This window comes from Procambarus clarkii, chromosome 19 (genome assembly GCF_040958095.1).
Source record: "Procambarus clarkii isolate CNS0578487 chromosome 19, FALCON_Pclarkii_2.0, whole genome shotgun sequence".
NCBI lineage: Eukaryota > Metazoa > Arthropoda > Malacostraca > Decapoda > Cambaridae > Procambarus > Procambarus clarkii.
Genome location: NC_091168.1, coordinates 5,615,925 through 5,638,955, shown reverse-complemented (window position 1 = coordinate 5,638,955; position 23,031 = coordinate 5,615,925). Strand labels below are relative to the sequence as shown.

Below are 23,031 nucleotides of genomic sequence, written 5' to 3'. Positions count from 1 at the left end.
ACACACACACAGGAAGCAGCCCGTAACAGCTGTCTAACGCCCAGGTACATATTTACTGCTAGGTAACAGGGGCATCAGAATGATAGAAACTCTGCTGATTTCCGTTTGTTCCATTACCGGGGGATCGAATGAGCTACGATTACGAGTCGAGAGCGACGTCCACTCAGCTATAAAGCCCCCTAGGTTGTGAATTGGTGCAAAAGATAATTTGGGAGAGGTTAAGGGAAAGGAATGATGTTTGGTGGCTTTGAAAGCTTTGGATGGGAGGGGGGTTGGCAGTTATGAATTAAAATTGTTAATTATTTAAGATAGGATATATATGCAAAAGACTTTGCTAGATATAGTAAGAAAAGTGTTTCTGACTGAGGTTAGGTACTGTGTGATTGACTTGTATGTTAGGAAGAAAAATACTTATTAGAAACTTAAATGATATTTTGAAATATTTCTTATCAAATAGTTGCAAATTATTTTGTGAAAAGCATATGGTTCCGCTACCCTACACAAACACACGTGAGCACAATTAGTCCACAGGATTCAGAGAGAGTGAGAGTGAACAGCGAAATAGTAACAAAAAATGTGACAATGAGGGGAAACTATGTCATTCAAACGTTAACTATATAAATTACAGTAACACTAACCGAGCGTCCACATACATATTCCAATCAATTTACATAAATAAACATTCACTAATATATTCCCTTAAAATGGACACACGCAGATAGTTGCAGTACACATGTCAGTTCAATTACTGGTACACATAAACACTCATAGCTGAACGTGTCTGTCCATCTTGACAATAGTAGACATGTAACAAAAAATGTGACAATAATGGGAAACTATGTCATTCAAACGTATAAATGTTAACTATATAAATTAATGTAACACTAATCAGCGCGCACACGTACATATGTCAATCAATTTACATAAATACACATTCACTAATGTGTACCTTTAACATGGACACATACAGATAATTACCGTACACATGTCAGTTCAATTACAGGTACACATACACACACATAGCTTCACGTGTCTGTCGGTCTTGACAATAGTACACATGGATACGCACACAAAACAGTCCATTATCAATTAATGTGTGTGTGTGTGTGTGTGTATTTATTTTCTCCTTGTATTTACTATATGTATCTGCAGAATCGAGTTATTAGCTCTTGGACCCCGCCAATCAAATATATGTATTTTTCCTTTTTTTTATATCTACTACATCTATTTCTCTCTAACACACACACACACACACACACACACACACACACACACACACACACACACACACACACACACACACACACACACACACACACACACACACACACACACACACACACACACACACACACACACACACAAATGCACCTCACGACACTGGAAGACAGAAGAGTAAGGGGGGACATGATCACAACCTACAAAATCCTCAGGGGAATCGACCGGGTAAACAAGGACGAACTTTTCAACACTGGTGGGACGCGAACAAGGGGACACAGGTGGAAGCTGAGTACCCAAATGAGCCACAGAGACGTTAGAAAGAACTTTTTCAGTGTCAGAGTAGTTAGCAAATGGAATGCATTAGGAAGTGATGTGGTGGAGGCTGACTCCATTCACAGTTTCAAATGTAGATATGATAGAGCCCAATAGGCTCAGGAATCTGTACACCAGTTGATTGACGGTTGAGAGGCGGGACCAAAGAGCCAGAGCTCAACCCCCGCAAGCACAATTAGGTAAGTACAATTAGGTAAGTACACACACACACACACACACACACACACACAAACTGGAGGCCTACCGTCTAAACGGAGAGAGTTCGTTGGTTATAATCCTAATGGTCCCATATCGAATCTCAGTTGATGCAATAGCAAATCGACAGATATTCTTTAACCTGATTCACCTGTTCACCGGCTCCCCTCCGACCGGGGAGCCAGTTGGCCGAGCGGACAGCACACTGGACTTGTGATCCTGTGGTCCCGGGTTCGATTCCGGGCGCCGCCGAGAAAATATGGGCAGAGTTTCTTTCACCCTGTGCCCCTGTTACCGTGCAGTAAAACAGGTACCTGGGTGTTAGTCAGCTGTCACGGGCTGCTTCCTGGGGGTGGAGGCCTGGTCGAGGACCGGACCGCGGGGACACTAAAGCCCCGAAATCATCTCAAGAAGAACCTCAAGAGATAAGCACAAATGAATCCATCAATGGATCCATCTATCTATCTACTTATATCTGTCAATCTATCTTCCCATAAACCAACCATTTATCTTTATAAACATTTATATTCCATTTATCCGTCCATCAACTCTTCTGTCTATCCATCCATCTACTCATATGTCTTTCCATCCACCAGGTAGACGGATGCATCTATGCATCCGTCTATCCGTCAATGTATATATTTAGCAATCAATGTAAACATCCATCTATCTACTTATATAAATTTTCCTTTAATCCCTGTTTCACCTGCACAACTCCCCCTTGTTTCTCCCTCTGCATCCCTGTTTCACCTGCACCACTCCCCCTGTTCCCCTATCCCCATCCCTGTTTCACCTGCACCACTCCCCCTGTTCCCCCATCCCCATCCCTGTTTCACCTGCACCACTCCCCCTGTTCCCCCATCCCCATCCCTGTTTCACCTGCACCACTCCCTCTGTTTCTCCCTCTTTATCCCTGTTTCACCTGCACCACTCCCCCCTGTTTCACCCTCTTCATCCCTGTTTCATCTGCACCACTTCCCCTGTTCCCCCATCCCCATCCCTGTTTCACCTGTACAGCACCCCCTGTTCCCCCCTCTTCCTCCCTGTTTCACCTGCACCACTCCCCCTGTTCCCTCTCTTCATTCCACCTCTAAATCCCGTATCCTCCCCCCTCCCACCACCACCTTTGCACCTCTTCCTTTAACTTAAATCAGGACCAATAAACTTCTTTATGTGTTTAATTTAGGTTTTTTCTAAGTACGAAAAAGTCTTCAGCCATCTCAAGCATTATTTTACAATTAACTTAATTAAATTGGTAGGGGGGGGGGAGTGATAAGAATAATTAATAATTATTCCTAAATCCTTAAGCTAAAGTCAACACTGACCAACCTATGCCCGTTCCCTACCCCAGACCATTCCCTCTACAAATACATTAATTTAGTAATAATAAGCCTTAATAATATATTAATAAATAAATTTTAAAATAAATCTGTTTATGGCTGCAGCCTCCAGCATGTGGCCTCATTACATAGACAGACATTCTCTTTATATATATATATATATATATATATATATATATATATATATATATATATATATATATATATATATATATATATATATATATATATATATATATATATATATATATATATATATATATATATATATATATAACTGAAAACTCACACCCCAGAAGTGACTCGAACCCATACTCCCAGGTGCAACGCAACTGGTATGTACAAGACGCCTTAATCCACTTGACCATCACCAGTTGCGTTGCACCTGGGAGTATGGGTTCGAGTCACTTCTGGGGTGTGAGTTTTCAGTTGCATATTGTCCTGGGGACCATTCAGGCTTGTTCGCATATATATATATATATATATATATATATATATATATATATATATATATATATATATATATATATATATATCAATTTACATAAATAAATATTCACTAATATATTCCTTAAAAAATGACACAAGCGGATTAAGGAGTCCTGTACATACCAGTTGCATTGCTCCTGGCAGTATGGGTTCGAGTCACTTCTGGCATGTGAGTTTTCAGTTGCATATAGTCCTGGGGACCATTAAGGCTTGTTCACATGTATATATATATATATATATATATATATATATATATATATATATATATATATATATATATATATATATATATATATATATATATATATATATATATATATATATATATATATATATATATATATTTTTTTTTTTTTAAAATCTGTCATATTTGTAAATTAAATAATAAATATTTAATTATTAAATTTAATTTAATTTGTTTTAATAATATAATTATTTAATAATTTAATAAAATAATAATTTATTAAAAAACATTAATTTGATTACTAATTTAATAAAATTAAATAATAAATAATAAATTTAATATTGATATATACTTGTGTGTCCAGGAGGCCATCTGTGTCCCCTCAGATGGTCTCCCTTATCACAGTTTGTGTCTATGGATGTGTGTCTGTGTGTGAGTGTGTATATCCCTGTGAGTGTCCGGGCGAGTGTGTGTGAGTATGTGTCCCTGTGAGTGTCCGGGTGCGTGTGTGTCCGGTTATACCTGTGGGTCCAGGAGGCCATCTGTGTCCCCTCAGATGGTCTCCCTTATCACAGTCTATGGGTGTGTGTAAGTGTGAGTGCCCCTGTGAGTGTTCAGGTGAGGGTGTGTGTGTGTGAGTGTCCGGGTTTATGTGAGGTTTGGTTCCAGGGAAACATCCTTCAACCCCCCCCCCCCCCCTTCCCATATCTCATCCCTTATTCCCACCGTGGGTTCGAATCCCAGGTGATTAGACCTGCTCTAGGTCCATGGATCCAAGGTATCCATCCGTGGGCCCAACGGATTTCACCCCTTCCCCACTTTCCAAGGGCCAGGCCAAATCCAGCTATCCAGGGAACCTGTCGAAACAGAGGCAGCTACAGGAGGGGACACACAAATATTTGTGCCCTGCAGTTACACACCCATTCCGACAGACTCGATCGCAATCTATCCAGATGAGAACACGTTCTCTTCCGACTAGACCACGCTGGAGTCGCTGTATGTCTCAAATTTGGTTCCTTTATTTACAGTTAGTATGTTTGGTGAATTAATTGATTTGTTTTAATTTTTTATTGACTTAGGTAGAACGATTTAGGGGATTGGGGGTTGTGTGTGTAATGGATTGTCGAGATCGTGGTTGGTTAGTATTTATCTAGTTGTATTCACCTAGTTGTGCTTGCGAGGGTTGAGCTCTACTCTTTCGGCCCGCCTCTCAACTGTCAATCAATCAATTATTACTAACTAATAAAAAACATTCCACACACACACACACAGGAAGCAGCCCGTAACAGCTGTCTAACGCCCAGGTACATATTTACTGCTAGGTAACAGGGGCATCAGAATGATAGAAACTCTGCTGATTTCCGTTTGTTCCATTACCGGGGGATCGAATGAGCTACGATTACGAGTCGAGAGCGACGTCCACTCAGCTATAAAGCCCCCTAGGTTGTGAATTGGTGCAAAAGATAATTTGGGAGAGGTTAGGGGAAAGGAATGATGTTTGGTGGCTTTGAAAGCTTTGGATGGGAGGGGGGTTGGCAGTTATGAATTAAAATTGTTAATTATTTAAGATAGGATATATATGCAAAAGACTTTGCTAGATATAGTAAGAAAAGTGTTTCTGACTGAGGTTAGGTACTGTGTGATTGACTTGTATGTTAGGAAGAAAAATACTTATTAGAAACTTAAATGATATTTTGAAATATTTCTTATCAAATAGTTGCAAATTATTTTGTGAAAAGCATATGGTTCCGCTACCCTACACAAACACACGTGAGCACAATTAGTCCACAGGATTCAGAGAGAGTGAGAGTGAACAGCGAAATAGTAACAAAAAATGTGACGATGAGGGGAAACTATGTCATTCAAACGTTAACTATATAAATTACAGTAACACTAACCGAGCGTCCACATACATATTCCAATCAATTTACATAAATAAACATTCACTAATATATTCCCTTAAAATGGACACACGCAGATAGTTGCAGTACACATGTCAGTTCAATTACTGGTACACATAAACACTCATAGCTGGACGTGTCTGTCCATCTTGACAATAGTAGACATGTAACAAAAAATGTGACAATAATGGGAAACTATGTCATTCAAACGTATAAATGTTAACCATATAAATTAATGTAACACTAATTAGCGCGCACACGTACATATGTCAATCAATTTACATAAATACACATTCACTAATGTGTACCTTTAACATGGACACATACAGATAATTACCGTACACATGTCAGTTCAATTACAGGTACACATACACACACATAGCTTCACGTGTCTGTCGGTCTTGACAATAGTACACATGGATACGCACACAAAACAGTCCATTATCAATTAATGTGTGTGTGTGTGTGTGTGTATTTATTTTCTCCTTGTATTTACTATATGTATCTGCAGAATCGAGTTATTAGCTCTTGGACCCCGCCAATCAAATATATGTATTTTTCCTTTTTTTATATCTACTACATCTATTTCTCTCTAACACACACACACACACACACACACACACACACACACACACACACACACACACACACACACACACACACACACACACACACACACACACACACACACACACACACACAAACTGGAGGCCTACCGTCTAAACGGAGAGAGTTCGTTGGTTATAATCCTAATGGTCCCATATCGAATCTCAGTTGATGCAATAGCAAATCGACAGATATTCTTTAACCTGATTCACCTGTTCACCGGCTCCCCTCCGACCGGGGAGCCAGTTGGCCGAGCGGACAGCACACTGGACTTGTGATCCTGTGGTCCCGGGTTCGATTCCGGGCGCCGCCGAGAAAATATGGGCAGAGTTTCTTTCACCCTGTGCCCCTGTTACCGTGCAGTAAAACAGGTACCTGGGTGTTAGTCAGCTGTCACGGGCTGCTTCCTGGGGGTGGAGGCCTGGTCGAGGACCGGACCGCGGGGACACTAAAGCCCCGAAATCATCTCAAGAAGAACCTCAAGAGATAAGCACAAATGAATCCATCAATGGATCCATCTATCTATCTACTTATATCTGTCAATCTATCTTCCCATAAACCAACCATTTATCTTTATAAACATTTATATTCCATTTATCCGTCCATCAACTCTTCTGTCTATCCATCCATCTACTCATATGTCTTTCCATCCACCAGGTAGACGGATGCATCTATGCATCCGTCTATCCGTCAATGTATATATTTAGCAATCAATGTAAACATCCATCTATCTACTTATATAAATTTTCCTTTAATCCCTGTTTCACCTGCACAACTCCCCCTTGTTTCTCCCTCTGCATCCCTGTTTCACCTGCACCACTCCCCCTGTTCCCCTATCCCCATCCCTGTTTCACCTGCACCACTCCCCCTGTTCCCCCATCCCCATCCCTGTTTCACCTGCACCACTCCCTCTGTTTCTCCCTCTTTATCCCTGTTTCACCTGCACCACTCCCCCCTGTTTCACCCTCTTCATCCCTGTTTCATCTGCACCACTTCCCCTGTTCCCCCATCCCCATCCCTGTTTCACCTGTACAGCACCCCCTGTTCCCCCCTCTTCCTCCCTGTTTCACCTGCACCACTCCCCCTGTTCCCTCTCTTCATTCCACCTCTAAATCCCGTATCCTTCCCCCTCCCACCACCACCTTTGCACCTCTTCCTTTAACTTAAATCAGGACCAATAAACTTCTTTATGTGTTTAATTTAGGTTTTTTCTAAGTACGAAAAAGTCTTCAGCCATCTCAAGCATTATTTTACAATTAACTTAATTAAATTGGTAGGGGGGGGGGAGTGATAAGAATAATTAATAATTATTCCTAAATCCTTAAGCTAAAGTCAACACTGACCAACCTATGCCCGTTCCCTACCCCAGACCATTCCCTCTACAAATACATTAATTTAGTAATAATAAGCCTTAATAATATATTAATAAATAAATTTTAAAATAAATCTGTTTATGGCTGCAGCCTCCAGCATGTGGCCTCATTACATAGACAGACATTCTCTTTATATATATATATATATATATATATATATATATATATATATATATATATATATATATATATATATATATATATATATATATATATATATATATATATATATATATATATATATAACTGAAAACTCACACCCCAGAAGTGACTCGAACCCATACTCCCAGGTGCAACGCAACTGGTATGTACAAGACGCCTTAATCCACTTGACCATCACCAGTTGCGTTGCACCTGGGAGTATGGGTTCGAGTCACTTCTGGGGTGTGAGTTTTCAGTTGCATATTGTCCTGGGGACCATTCAGGCTTGTTCGCATATATATATATATATATATATATATATATATATATATATATATATATATATATATATATATATATATATATATATATATATATATATCAATTTACATAAATAAATATTCACTAATATATTCCTTAAAAAATGACACAAGCGGATTAAGGAGTCCTGTACATACCAGTTGCATTGCTCCTGGCAGTATGGGTTCGAGTCACTTCTGGCATGTGAGTTTTCAGTTGCATATAGTCCTGGGGACCATTAAGGCTTGTTCACATGTATATATATATATATATATATATATATATATATATATATATATATATATATATATATATATATATATATATATATATATATATATATATATATATATATATATATTTAAAAAATCTGTCATATTTGTAAATTAAATAATAAATATTTAATTATTAAATTTAATTTAATTTGTTTTAATAATATAATTATTTAATAATTTAATAAAATAATAATTTATTAAAAAACATTAATTTGATTACTAATTTAATAAAATTAAATAATAAATAATAAATTTAATATTGATATATACTTGTGTGTCCAGGAGGCCATCTGTGTCCCCTCAGATGGTCTCCCTTATCACAGTTTGTGTCTATGGATGTGTGTCTGTGTGTGAGTGTGTATATCCCTGTGAGTGTCCGGGCGAGTGTGTGTGAGTATGTGTCCCTGTGAGTGTCCGGGTGCGTGTGTGTCCGGTTATACCTGTGGGTCCAGGAGGCCATCTGTGTCCCCTCAGATGGTCTCCCTTATCACAGTCTATGGGTGTGTGTAAGTGTGAGTGCCCCTGTGAGTGTTCAGGTGAGGGTGTGTGTGTGTGAGTGTCCGGGTTTATGTGAGGTTTGGTTCCAGGGAAACATCCTTCAACCCCCCCCCCCCTCCTTCCCATATCTCATCCCTTATTCCCACCGTGGGTTCGAATCCCAGGTGATTAGACCTGCTCTAGGTCCATGGATCCAAGGTATCCATCCGTGGGCCCAACGGATTTCACCCCTTCCCCACTTTCCAAGGGCCAGGCCAAATCCAGCTATCCAGGGAACCTGTCGAAACAGAGGCAGCTACAGGAGGGGACACACAAATATTTGTGCCCTGCAGTTACACACCCATTCCGACAGACTCGATCGCAATCTATCCAGATGAGAACACGTTCTCTTCCGACTAGACCACGCTGGAGTCGCTGTATGTCTCAAATTTGGTTCCTTTATTTACAGTTAGTATGTTTGGTGAATTAATTGATTTGTTTTAATTTTTTATTGACTTAGGTAGAACGATTTAGGGGATTGGGGGGGGGGGGAGGGGGGGTTGTGTGTGTAATGGATTGTAGAGATCGTGGTTGGTTAGTATTTATCTAGTTGTATTCACCTAGTTGTGCTTGCGAGGGTTGAGCTCTACTCTTTCGGCCCGCCTCTCAACTGTCAATCAATCAATTATTACTAACTAATAAAAAACATTCCACACACACACACACACAGGAAGCAGCCCGTAACAGCTGTCTAACGCCCAGGTACATATTTACTGCTAGGTAACAGGGGCATCAGAATGATAGAAACTCTGCTGATTTCCGTTTGTTCCATTACCGGTGGATCGAATGAGCTACGATTACGAGTCGAGAGCGACGTCCACTCAGCTATAAAGCCCCCTAGGTTGTGAATTGGTGCAAAAGATAATTTGGGAGAGGTTAAGGGAAAGGAATGATGTTTGGTGGCTTTGAAAGCTTTGGATGGGAGGGGGGTTGGCAGTTATGAATTAAAATTGTTAATTATTTAAGATAGGATATATATGCAAAAGACTTTGCTAGATATAGTAAGAAAAGTGTTTCTGACTGAGGTTAGGTACTGTGTGATTGACTTGTATGTTAGGAAGAAAAATACTTATTAGAAACTTAAATGATATTTTGAAATATTTCTTATCAAATAGTTGCAAATTATTTTGTGAAAAGCATATGGTTCCGCTACCCTACACAAACACACGTGAGCACAATTAGTCCACAGGATTCAGAGAGAGTGAGAGTGAACAGCGAAATAGTAACAAAAAATGTGACAATGAGGGGAAACTATGTCATTCAAACGTTAACTATATAAATTACAGTAACACTAACCGAGCGTCCACATACATATTCCAATCAATTTACATAAATAAACATTCACTAATATATTCCCTTAAAATGGACACACGCAGATAGTTGCAGTACACATGTCAGTTCAATTACTGGTACACATAAACACTCATAGCTGGACGTGTCTGTCCATCTTGACAATAGTAGACATGTAACAAAAAATGTGACAATAATGGGAAACTATGTCATTCAAACGTATAAATGTTAACCATATAAATTAATGTAACACTAATCAGCGCGCACACGTACATATGTCAATCAATTTACATAAATACACATTCACTAATGTGTACCTTTAACATGGACACATACAGATAATTACCGTACACATGTCAGTTCAATTACAGGTACACATACACACACATAGCTTCACGTGTCTGTCGGTCTTGACAATAGTACACATGGATACGCACACAAAACAGTCCATTATCAATTAATGTGTGTGTGTGTGTGTGTGTATTTATTTTCTCCTTGTATTTACTATATGTATCTGCAGAATCGAGTTATTAGCTCTTGGACCCCGCCAATCAAATATATGTATTTTTCCTTTTTTTATATCTACTACATCTATTTCTCTCTAACACACACACACACACACACACACACACACACACACACACACACACACACACACACACACACACACACACACACACACACACACACACACACACACACACACACACACACACACACACACACACACACACACACACACACACACACACACACACACAAACTGGAGGCCTACCGTCTAAACGGAGAGAGTTCGTTGGTTATAATCCTAATGGTCCCATATCGAATCTCAGTTGATGCAATAGCAAATCGACAGATATTCTTTAACCTGATTCACCTGTTCACCGGCTCCCCTCCGACCGGGGAGCCAGTTGGCCTAGCGGACAGCACACTGGACTTGTGATCCTGTGGTCCCGGGGTTCGATTCCGGGCGCCGCCGAGAAACAATGGGCAGAGTTTCTTTCACCCTGTGCCCCTGTTACCGTGCAGTAAAACAGGTACCTGGGTGTTAGTCAGCTGTCACGGGCTGCTTCCTGGGGGTGGAGGCCTGGTCGAGGACCGGTCCGCGGGGACACTAAAGCCCCGAAATCATCTCAAGAAGAACCTCAAGAGATAAGCACAAATGAATCCATCAATGGATCCATCTATCTATCTACTTATATCTGTCAATCTATCTTCCCATAAACCAACCATTTATCTTTATAAACATTTATATTCCATTTATCCGTCCATCAACTCTTCTGTCTATCCATCCATCTACTCATATGTCTTTCCATCCACCAGGTAGACGGATGCATCTATGCATCCGTCTATCCGTCAATGTATATATTTAGCAATCAATGTAAACATCCATCTATCTACTTATATAAATTTTCCTTTAATCCCTGTTTCACCTGCACAACTCCCCCTTGTTTCTCCCTCTGCATCCCTGTTTCACCTGCACCACTCCCCCTGTTCCCCTATCCCCATCCCTGTTTCACCTGCACCACTCCCCCTGTTCCCCCATCCCCATCCCTGTTTCACCTGCACCACTCCCCCTGTTCCCCCATCCCCATCCCTGTTTCACCTGCACCACTCCCTCTGTTTCTCCCTCTTTATCCCTGTTTCACCTGCATCACTCCCCCCTGTTTCACCCTCTTCATCCCTGTTTCATCTGCACCACTTCCCCTGTTCCCCCATCCCCATCCCTGTTTCACCTGTACAGCACCCACTGTTCTCCCCTCTTCCTCCCTGTTTCACCTGCACCACTCCCCCTGTTCCCTCTCTTCATTCCACCTCTAAATCCCGTATCCTCCCCCCTCCCACCACCACCTTTGCACCTCTTCCTTTAACTTAAATCAGGACCAATAAACTTCTTTATGTGTTTAATTTAGGTTTTTTCTAAGTACGAAAAAGTCTTCAGCCATCTCAAGCATTATTTTACAATTAACTTAATTAAATTGGTAGGGGGGGGGGAGTGATAAGAATAATTAATAATTATTCCTAAATCCTTAAGCTAAAGTCAACACTGACCAACCTATGCCCGTTCCCTACCCCAGACCATTCCCTCTACAAATACACTAATTTAGTAATAATAAGCCTTAATAATATATTAATAAATAAATTTTAAAATAAATCTGTGTATAGCTGCAGCCTCCAGCATGTGGCCTCATTACATAGACAGACATTCTCTTTATATATATATATATATATATATATATATATATATATATATATATATATATATATATATATATATATATATATATATATATCAATTTACATAAATAAATATTCACTAATATATTCCTTAAAAAATGACACAAGCGGATTAAGGAGTCCTGTACATACCAGTTGCATTGCTCCTGGCAGTATGGGTTCGAGTCACTTCTGGCATGTGAGTTTTCAGTTGCATATAGTCCTGGGGACCATTGAGGCTTGTTCGACATGTATATATATATATATATATATATATATATATATATATATATATATATATATATATATATATATATATATATATATATATATATATATATATATATATATATATATATATTTAAAAAATCTGTCATATTTGTAAATTAAATAATAAATATTTAATTATTAAATTTAATTTAATTTGCTTTGTTAATATAATTATTTAATAATTTAATAAAATAATTATTTATTAAAAAACATTAATTTTAATTAATAATTAATAAATAATTAATTAATAAAATTAAATAATAAATAATAAATTAATATTGATATGTATTTGTGTGTCCAGGAGGCCATCTGTGTCCCCTCAGATGGTCTCCCTTATCACAGTTTGTGTCTATGGATGTGTGTCTGTGTGTGAGTGTGTATATCCCTGTGAGTGTCTGGGCGAGTGTGTGTGAGTGTGAGTGTCCCTGTTAGTGTCCGGGTGCGTGTGTGTCCGGTTATACCTGTGGGTCCAGAAGGCCATCTGTGTCCCCTCAGATGGTCTCCCTTATCACAGTCTATGGGTGTGTGTGAGTGTGAGTGCCCCTGTGAGTGTTCGGGTGAGGGTGTGTGTGTGTGAGTGTCCGGGTTTATGTGAGGTTTGGTTCCAGGGAAACATCCTTCCCATATCTCCTCCCTTATTCCCACCGTGGGTTCGAATCCCAGGTGATTAGACCTGCTCTAGGTCCATGGATCCAAGGTATCCATCCGTGGGCCCAACGGATTTCACCCCTTCCCCACTTTCCAAGGGCCAGGCCAATTCCAGCTATCCAGGGAACCTGTCGAAACAGAGGCAGCTACAGGAGGGGACACACAAATATTTGTGCCCTGCAGTTACACACCCGTTCCGACAGACTCGATCGCAATCTATCCAGATGAGAACACGTTCTCTTCCGACTAGACCACGCTGGAGTCGCTGTATGTCTCAAATTTGGTTCCTTTATTTATAGTTAGTATTTTTGGTGAATTAATTGATTTGTTTTAATTTTTTATTGACTTAGGTAGAACGATTTGGGGAATTGGGGGGGGGGAGGGGGAGGGGGGATTGGGTGTGTAATGGATTGTCGAGATCGTGGTTGGTTAGTATTTGTCTAGTTGTATTCACCTAGTTGTGCTTGCGAGGGTTGAGCTCTACTCTTTCGGCCCGCCTCTCAACTGTCAATCAATCAATTATTACTAACTAATAAAAAACATTCCACACACACACACCCAGGAAGCAGCCCGTAACAGCTGTCTAACGCCCAGGTACATATTTACTGCTAGGTAACCAGTATTTTAGGTGACCTCTTGCAGTTTCATTTACTTTTATATCATCATCATTTACTCCTGGTACACCCAGCCTACTTATCACATTGTACCTTCAAGCACATTCTCCCAGTCAAATCACCCAATGTTGTCACGTCTTATCTTACTACTCTCACGCTACATAAAAATATTTTGAATGTCAATGTCATCACAGAGCATACAGAATCACCATAGCCACCTTCATCCCTGAACAAACATGAATTTCACACACAAGAACCAAGCACTGTGCCACAAGAAGTCATTCATCACCCATTATTCATTAAATGTGTCTTCCGTACCTCGTCTCACCTTATAACTCTGATAACCATTATTAGTTTCTTCAATGTATTACATCGGTCATCATTCTTATTTTTCAAATTTGAAATTCTTGAAAACAATAAATTGTGTTTATACAAAACATGTGAACATTTTTGTGGCTCAGTGCACTCCTAAGACGACGAGACGAAGAAGACGAGAGAGATGTCAAATAATATACACCTGGAAGATACTGGAGGGCCAAGTACCAAATCTACACAGTAAAATAACATCGTACTGGAGTGAACGACATGGAAGAAAATGTAGAATAGAACCAATGAAGAGCAGAGGTGCCATAGGCACAATCAGAGAACACTGTATAAACATCAGAGGTCCGCGGTTGTTCAACGTCCTCCCAGCAAGCATAAGAAATATTGCCGGAACAACCGTGGACATTTTCAAGAGGAAACTAGATTTATTCCTCCAAGGAGTGCCGGACCAACCGGGCTGTGGTGGGTATGTGGGCCTGCGGGCCGCTCCAAGCAACCGTCTGGTGGACCAAACTCTCACAAGTCGAGCCTGGCCTCGGGCCGGGCTTGGGGAGAAGAAGAACTCCCAGAACCCCATCAACCAGGTATCAACCAGGTAAGGTTGCCATGTGATCACAGCATTTAACACCACACTGTTAGCTAAGAAGGAATACTGTCACAAATGATTTTCAGACAAAATTATTCCAGCAAAAACTAAGAAAAACATAGTTGTTCAGGGTATAAAGAGAACTAAAAGTCTAAACTTGTACATAAAACTGTTTCAAACCATGATTATTTAACATGTATCTGAATTTATCATCATATACATTATACATGTTATAATGGTGAGGGTCACACAATGGTCAGGAGGGTCACTGTAAACTAGACATACGGCTCATCTCATCAAGACTTAAAATTCTGAACTAGCCGAGGATGTTCATCCAGACCACTCATCATAAGCCAAATGTAACACATACAAGGGAGCAAAAACTCAAGCCACTGTGAATGACAGAAAACAGATGCTTTGTCACTCATAGGTGAAAGCCCAACCACTTGGGCTGGACGGTAGAGGGACGGTCTCGCTTTATGCAGGTCGGCGTTCAATGCCCAACCGTCCAAGTGGTTGGGCACTATTTCTTTCCCCCTATCCTATCCCAAATCCTTATCCTGAACCCTTCCAAGTGCTATATAGTTGTAATAGCTTGGCACTTTCTCCTGGTAATTCCCTTCCTCACCTACAGGTTTAAAAATCCATAAAATCTCCTACCCACTGAAGTCATAAAGGCATAATTCTCAAACACGGGGAGGAGAGGGGGGACCTTTGACAAGCCACTGGCTTCCTGTCCCAATAGAGGCCAGTAGAGATGGTGGCTTTCAGTTAAAATCTGATAAATGTTGCAAAAACACTGATAGCAAAGCACAATGTGAATTTAACTCCCATGACTGATATGCCTATAAAACATATTTCACATCTTCTCACAAAGGGGCAGATTTCACTTACCCGCAGTGTCGACCCATGACCTCTAGGATGAAGCATCTCTGATGTGAATATGCAGTTGAAGCAATGGCATCCACCGCTTCAATGATCCTATGAAGGGCAGAGTCGGTGCCAATGGTCATGTCAGTTCCACAGAAGTCATTGTCAATAGACCCAACCATACCCACAATGTTGAGGTGAGAATAAGCCTCTTTCTCCTCTTCTGTGATGTCTCCTGCAAACAAAATTTAGGTTCTGAAGTTCAATCCCTCAATAGTACATTGCATTTGCATATCCACTGCCTGGCTAATAAATGATTAGTCTCCCCTTGACTCCTCCCCTATTTTATCTTCTACAAAGGTTGTATTTTTGTGGACTACACATTTTGTATATACAATCAAATAGTTTTACAAACTCTCATTCATTGACAAACAGCTGGAAACTTCATTTATAGAAAACATTCTTTAGGGGGGGAAAAAAATAAAAAGGACTCTTGAGAACTTTAAGATTGCTGGCTATACCTCATAGGAGGCAGTGACAGGCGGAGCCAAGAAGGAAAGGTAGTTTCAATAAACCTGTACATTCCCAACCTATAGAGGATGTCCGCTTGTCATGTCTATTCTTCTGGTAATTAAGTTCATGTATTTATAAATCTCAGAACGTCTATTCTGGTATGCACAATGGGTAGATCTCAATAGTAGGGTGCTTCCTCATCAAAAATGACAATCTTGATACTATTGCAACATAATTGTGCAAGACCTCAACAACTCAAGGTGGGAACCTGGAAAAACTCTCAGCAGTTCTATACCTGTACTTTTCCAGCTCATAGTTTAGGTGCTGCCTTGGATCCTCTTATAACTGACCCACCTGCATGTATACTTTATTCTGGACCCCTTTGACATACTGGCTCATCAAACCATCAGGCTGTCTTCACTACTCTGACTATTCTGATGAAGGTGAAAAATAAACTTGCACCACCTGGCTTTGGTACAAGAACCATGTAACACCACTCCACTGGAATGGAAAGCCCTTCACAAGGGTAATGCTAGAAGTTAAACATCGTCCCAAATTACATACTGGATCCATAGCAGCAGTACATTTTCACTAGCAGTATGTGAGATCAAACCTTCTGATCAGCCATTGTTCACCTGTCTTTGCAGGGTGGCAGCTAAAGTTACAAACAACTCTGGAGATATAAAAGGTGTCATCTTGCTTACAACAGGAACATTCTCAGATGAGCTTATCAAATGAAAAGTTCAAGAATGATCTTTTCTCCAATGGTAATCAGAAACAAGAAAACATGAATGAGAAGTTGGATTAAAGTTAAAGATTGGCAGGGATATGTATCACACACACTACCATCCCTAAATTAAGAAGATGGGACTTCTGTATTGCATACAGCAATCAGGTAAAAGCTGACCTACAACCAGACCACTTTGCTACCAAAATGCAGTTTTATGATCCAAAACAGCCTTCATAGCTTGTTTCAAGAATTGTCAAAGTTGTCAGCAGTAGCTATTAAACCAAAAATAGTTTGCCATCTGATAAGGTCAGCCCGAGATTATTACACAGCTGTGCAGACTCGCTTGCTTCACCTCTCACTTGTCTCGAACAATTTGTTTAGCTTGAGGCATTTGGCTCTCCTTATGAAAGAAGGCTAATGTAGGTTTATTTCAAAGAAGGAAGATCCATTCAGTGGTGGGTAACTACAGACCAATATCCTGGCAATATCCAATATTACTGGCAAAATTCTTACAACCTCTTAACACATGACAGCAGTCTGTAATTGAATGCTGTGTAGATAAAAATATAATTTCAGAAAAAGTCATTCTGTTGCCATTTTTTTTAACCTACCCACTAAGTGACATCAGTCACTGATGTCACAGATGATCCAAGATCATCTGTATTCCTGCACTGAACATTACATGCGCTTTGACAGGGTTCGATACCACAGACTGCTGGATAAGCTTCAAGAACAGACTACAAGTAGTCTTCAATGGAGAAAAGGTGAAAGCTACTCAATTGGATCCAGTGTACCACAGGGTAGTGTCAAATTGTCTACTTGATGATCTGAACCTCTAGTCTATGTTAATGACTAGAGAAAAGGCAGACTGCTACAATGCTCATAATCACTAATTGAATAAATTTCTTCCTAAGGTAGATTGCTTATGGGTCAGGCAGGAGTTGCTGTTATTGACACTGAGTCACACTGTGAGGCTGTGTTTGATCTGGATCCTGCTCCGAGTTGAGGTATCGGCTCTCAGCTACCTCCCGAGAGGCAAGCTGAGAAATGACTTTCCTGGTAAGCACAGCTGCTTCTGCTGCTCTATCCTAGAATGGGAGATTTTTTCCCAATAACTTGATATGAATCATTTCAGAGTTAATTCTCGACTTCCTGAACAGAGCTTTAGATAACTCCTGCCTCATCCTGCAATGGGGGGAGGGTTAGGCAGGAGGGTTTGGCAGCTCCATATCCAGATTCCCCATTGGCCTTTGGGTTTTAGTTGCTAATTCAAGACTTAGTCCCAGCTCGCTGATGTTGGTGCCACAACCACCAACAAAACCAGGAAGAGCAGCAGCAGCAGCACCACCACCACAAGGCTTCTCACAAGTGGCAAGGACCAGACATTAAATTCCTCCTCTCACAATAACAAAGATCTGACTCGACAGCCAAAGCAAGAGCCTACAGAGCATGATGTGAGCTCATAAATAAGCTGCCACATTATAATCCATAAGTGGCAGAATGGCTCAATTAAGATCTACCAGTGGCAAAACTTCCCACTTTAGAATGGAAACAAATTTTGGACCTAACAAGAGACAAAATAAAACGTAAAGAGATACAATCAAATCTGCCCATAGTAGGAAAACAACATGTCAAGGATCTGGGAATAATAATGTCTGACAACCTAACGTTTAGGGAGCATTACTAAGCAAATACAGCGCCAGCCATAAAGATGATAGGATGGATTATGAGAACCTTCAAATACAGGAATCCCACCACACTGCCCCCGCTATTCAAATTCCTGGTGGTGTCCAACCTTGAGTACTGCTCAATACTCCCTCTCTCCTTCAGAGTAGGAGAGATTGCCAAAACAGAGGGAATATAGTGAACATATACAGCACACAGACCCAATAAAGCACAAATTATTAGGATTATTTAAAATGAATTCTGGAAAGGAGACGAGTGTGTCATCACATAAAATATACAGTACATGGAAAAGAGCCAGAGCTCAACCCCTGCAAGCACAACTAGGCAAGTACAGTACATGGGAAGTAATGGAAGGTCAAGTCCAACATGTGTACAGTAAAATGATAACATAGGAGTGAACTATGTGGCCAGAAAATGTAGAATAGAGCCAGTGCAGGTGCCAGAGTAGGTGCACCATAGGCACAATCAGAAAACACTTTCTAAGCTACATTAATGACCTTCCAAATGCCTCTCAACACCTCAAGACACTTATTTGCTGATGATGCAACCTTCATTTTCTCCAGTCCAAACCATCTTGATCAGAAAAACAATATTGAATACTGAACTAAATGAAGTCCATCTTTGGTTAACTGCTAACAAACTCACCCTTAACATTGATAAAACCTTTATTTTGTTGGGTAAATCCTCTCATCAAATTAATCTAAAGAATATAAAAATATCCAAATTAGTAACAAAGTAGATGGTAAATTCCTTGGTGTTCTCATTGATATGCTGAATTTCCAGGGCCACTTTCAAAACATGTCTTCCCCCCCCCCCCCCCAAAAAAAAAGGGGGGGGGGGGAGACAAGCTAGAACCTGACCCCCTCGGAGAGGTACGAGGAGCAAAGGCCTATGGAAACCCCTATGTATTTGGAAACATTCCATGCCATCGAACGAGGTTTGGTATCTAGAAAGGTAGGCATAACAAAAACCCCACATGGTTAAAAAAGAATTTAATTGCTACCAAAGACCGAACAGAAAAACAACTCAAATTTTAAAACAAGCAAACAAGCAAACATCAGACCCCGGTGTCACGGCACTAGTCCATGCCACCCTCCCCCACTCCTGGGAAGTGGGGGAGGGTAACATGGAGGGTTTGGATCTTCCGCACCAGCTGCTCCACCATTCAGTTCCGAGGCCGAGCTTCAGAAACAACGTGAAAAGCGCTGACCGGAGGGAGGGTGCGGAGGAGCCTTCGGGACTCGCTCAGAAAATCGTGTTTCATTACATTCAACGCTGATTTTCTGTGAGGAGGCTTCCCGGAGCTACCTAACCAAAGAAAAGGAACAAGAGGGACTTATCTGGGAGACGGCCACCACTCATTCCTCAAATCGATGTCAAGACAACTGGCTTTATACAGCTGGGCCTGCGACTCAGAGCAACGCGCCCTACTAGGGCCAGCAATGTTTACAGGACCCTGTTCGACCTCCAAAATCCTTGTGCCTGAATGTCAGCCAAGACGGCAGCCAAAGCAGCAAATTTGTGAACAGCATGGGCACGAGGATAAACCGCAGACTGGCTGGACCGAATAACCCTGTGGACGACTTGGAAGACCCCAAGAACAGGGAACGAGGGAGACGGGACAACCCAAAATGCATCCCCGGCCACAGAGGCTGTGGCGTGCAGGTAACGGCGAAGAGCTGCAACAACACATGATGCACCCCAGGCCAAACCAACCAAGCATCAACGACCCAAGGGCCATATCTTTGGAAGTCGCCGACTCGTTCTTCGTCAGAAAAGACGGCTCCAACCGAACATGCCTAACACCAGGACCGAAAGTGCAGAAACCCCTGTGTTGATGGAGAGCAAGAAGCTCCCCAACCCAACACCCCCCAGGCCAATGCCAACTGTAAAAAGAGCCTTGGAAAAACAATCCTGAACTGAAGGTGCCACCACAAACTTAGGAAAAGAGAAAAAAAGTGCACCCAGTCCAAGGACCAGGACGGCTCAGGCGGCGCACGAGCAGCCTGGAAGTAAAACAAAGCACGAGAAAGCTTGCGGAATGGAGCAGAAGTAATATTCACCACAAACACTGGCCACAGTATTAGGCATCAAATGGGGGTCCTGAAAAAACCAAGAAAGAAAGAATAAGACAACCCAATCCGAAATAGACGACAACGTACAAATGGAGAGAAAATGGCGAATTCTCGCCATTTTCCACAGCCAAGAAACTTCATGCTGTTGCCGAGCTGAAGCTCACAGGTGGAAGGGACACCATCATCAAAGCCATCTCATTATCATATGAATGGTGATATACCCGCGTCAAAAAGACCAGACGCAAAGAGTGGAGGAATAGATCAAACCAGCCACATACCGGACCGGCCCAATCTGCTGAAAGAAGCAGAGCCGCAGAAAACACCTTGGGTTCAGACACCGAGCAAGCAGCACCTGAAACCAAGGCTGGGCCTGCCACCAAGGGGCCAACAAGACTACTCTCCCCCTGGTAAGTCTCCAACCGAGCCAGAACCAAAAGCAACAGCTGGGTCAAAAACAGATCCGTTTCTGCAGGCAACTTCGTCTAGTTGTTTTCCCATGTCGGACTTGTTGGTTCTCCGGGGTGGATGTGGTGGTTGTTCCCGGAAGGGTCGTGCCTGGGTTCGGGGTTCCTCTGGTCGTGGTAGGCCAGTGGTGCCAGTTTCAGAGCTGGCGACATCTAGTCGGCACAGAGATTGCTCTGCTCGGTGGTCTGCTTCTCATAAGGGGTGTCAGCCCTTTTGAGGGTCGCCCCGTTGACGGGCAATGGGGGAGGCTTGCGCTGTTTGCTCACGCCCAGTCCCACGATTTGTCGGCGTTTCAGGGGTCCAGGGCAGGCCTTTTCCCCTGCACTCTGTCGGGTCATCTTGGGTGTGGTCAACACATCCATGTCCCTCAGGTGGGTTTCCGCCTGTTTCCAGTCCTAAAAAGGGACTGTGCGGTTCTGAGGTTCATTCTGGTCTTGTCCCGCCTGAACCCCTGGATCATTTGCCGCTCCTTTCGGATGACCACTCTGTCCCAGGTTCAGCTTCTATTGGAACTGGATGCTTGGATGGTGTCTCTGAACCTCCGGGATGCGAATTGGCACGTCCCAATTCATCCAGGGTTTAGGGACTGGTTAGGTCTTGTGGTGGGGTGGCATGCGGTAAGCATGCCACTCCACCACCTTTCGATGCCTTCCGTTTGGCCTGAATCTGGCACTCTGCATATTCACGCATCTCACCCGGGTCGTGGTGACCCATCTGCGTCGGTTAGAGCTTCGGGTTCTGGCCTACCTCGACACCTGGCTGGTGTGGGCTCCCAGCCAGCCTGCATGTCTGCTCACCTGGGGTATGGTTCTCTCCCAGCTCGTTGGGTTCGGGTTCCTAGTGAACTGGAGGAAGTCCAATCTGGTCCCATCTCAGGTTCGAACTTGGCTGGGTCTTGTGTGGGACTCTCGAATCACTGCCTTGTCTCTTCCTCTGGAGGCGTTGCTGCAGCTACAGTCCTGTCTTCAGCTTTTTCTGGGGGGCTCCCGGGTCACTCAGTGGTTGCTCGAGCAGCTGTGCGGGAGTCTGTACTTCGCCGTGCTAGTTTACCAGCCGGGTTGAGGTTGGCTTCAGCGGTTGTTCTGGTTCCTTCGGAAAGTCCCTTCGGCTGCTCTTGCAATCGCTATGTTCGGCCTCAGGGTGGGGGGCTCTTGCATCGGTTGCTGCGTCGCCGGCTTCCTCTTCAGGTTTTTCGGGGTTCAGTGCTGTGGCACCTACCCGAGCCCTCGCTCAGTGTGTTCACAGATGCCCTGTCTCTCGGCTGTGGCTTTGTGACCAGTGCTCTCCAGGACGGCCAGGGGCATTGGGGTCCATCCTTCCATCTGGGTCACAGCATAGTGCAGGAGTTTGCGGCGGTTTGGCTGTCGCTTCAAAGGGTTTGGATAGCTCAGGGTTCAATGATACGACTCCATTCGGACTACTCCGGTGGTTCATTGCCTGAACCGTGGGGTTCACTTCGGTCCTTGGCTCTTTGGGGCTGGTCGCTTTGAGTGACTCGTCTACTAGATTCTCGGGGTTTGGCTCTCCATACGGTTCATGTCTGGGGAGGTGTGCAACGTCCTGGCAAATGTCCTGTCTCAATATTCCCCTGTTCATGGAATGGACGGTCGACGCCAACTCCTTCAGTTGGCTCTACCAGACGTATGGACCTCTTTGCTTCAGCGTGGTCCTGGCAGCTTTCCATTTGTGGTGAAGCCCTCAATGTTAATTTAATGGCTTTCAGCAGGACTGGTCAAGGTGGGGTTACCTGTACCTCTTTCCCCCCCCCCCTCCCTGGTCCAGCTGTTGCTTTGGGTCCTGGCTCAGCTAGAGACTTACCAGAGGAGAGTAGTCTTGTTGGCCCTTTGG

At 42.3% G+C, this 23,031-nt stretch overlaps 1 protein-coding gene across 1 annotated transcript in view; it reads right to left on the bottom strand.

Annotated features, from left to right (window-relative positions):
- Positions 1 to 15,717: 15,717 nt before the first annotated feature.
- Positions 15,718 to 23,031, bottom strand: part of LOC138349722 (ATP-dependent 6-phosphofructokinase-like) — a 31,829-nt gene continuing 24,515 nt past the window's right edge. The window contains exon 7 of the mRNA XM_069327606.1: positions 15,718 to 15,949. Within this exon, the coding sequence (XP_069183707.1) occupies positions 15,735 to 15,949 (215 nt within the window). The 3' untranslated portion in view covers positions 15,718 to 15,734. The remainder of the gene's footprint in view (positions 15,950 to 23,031) is intronic.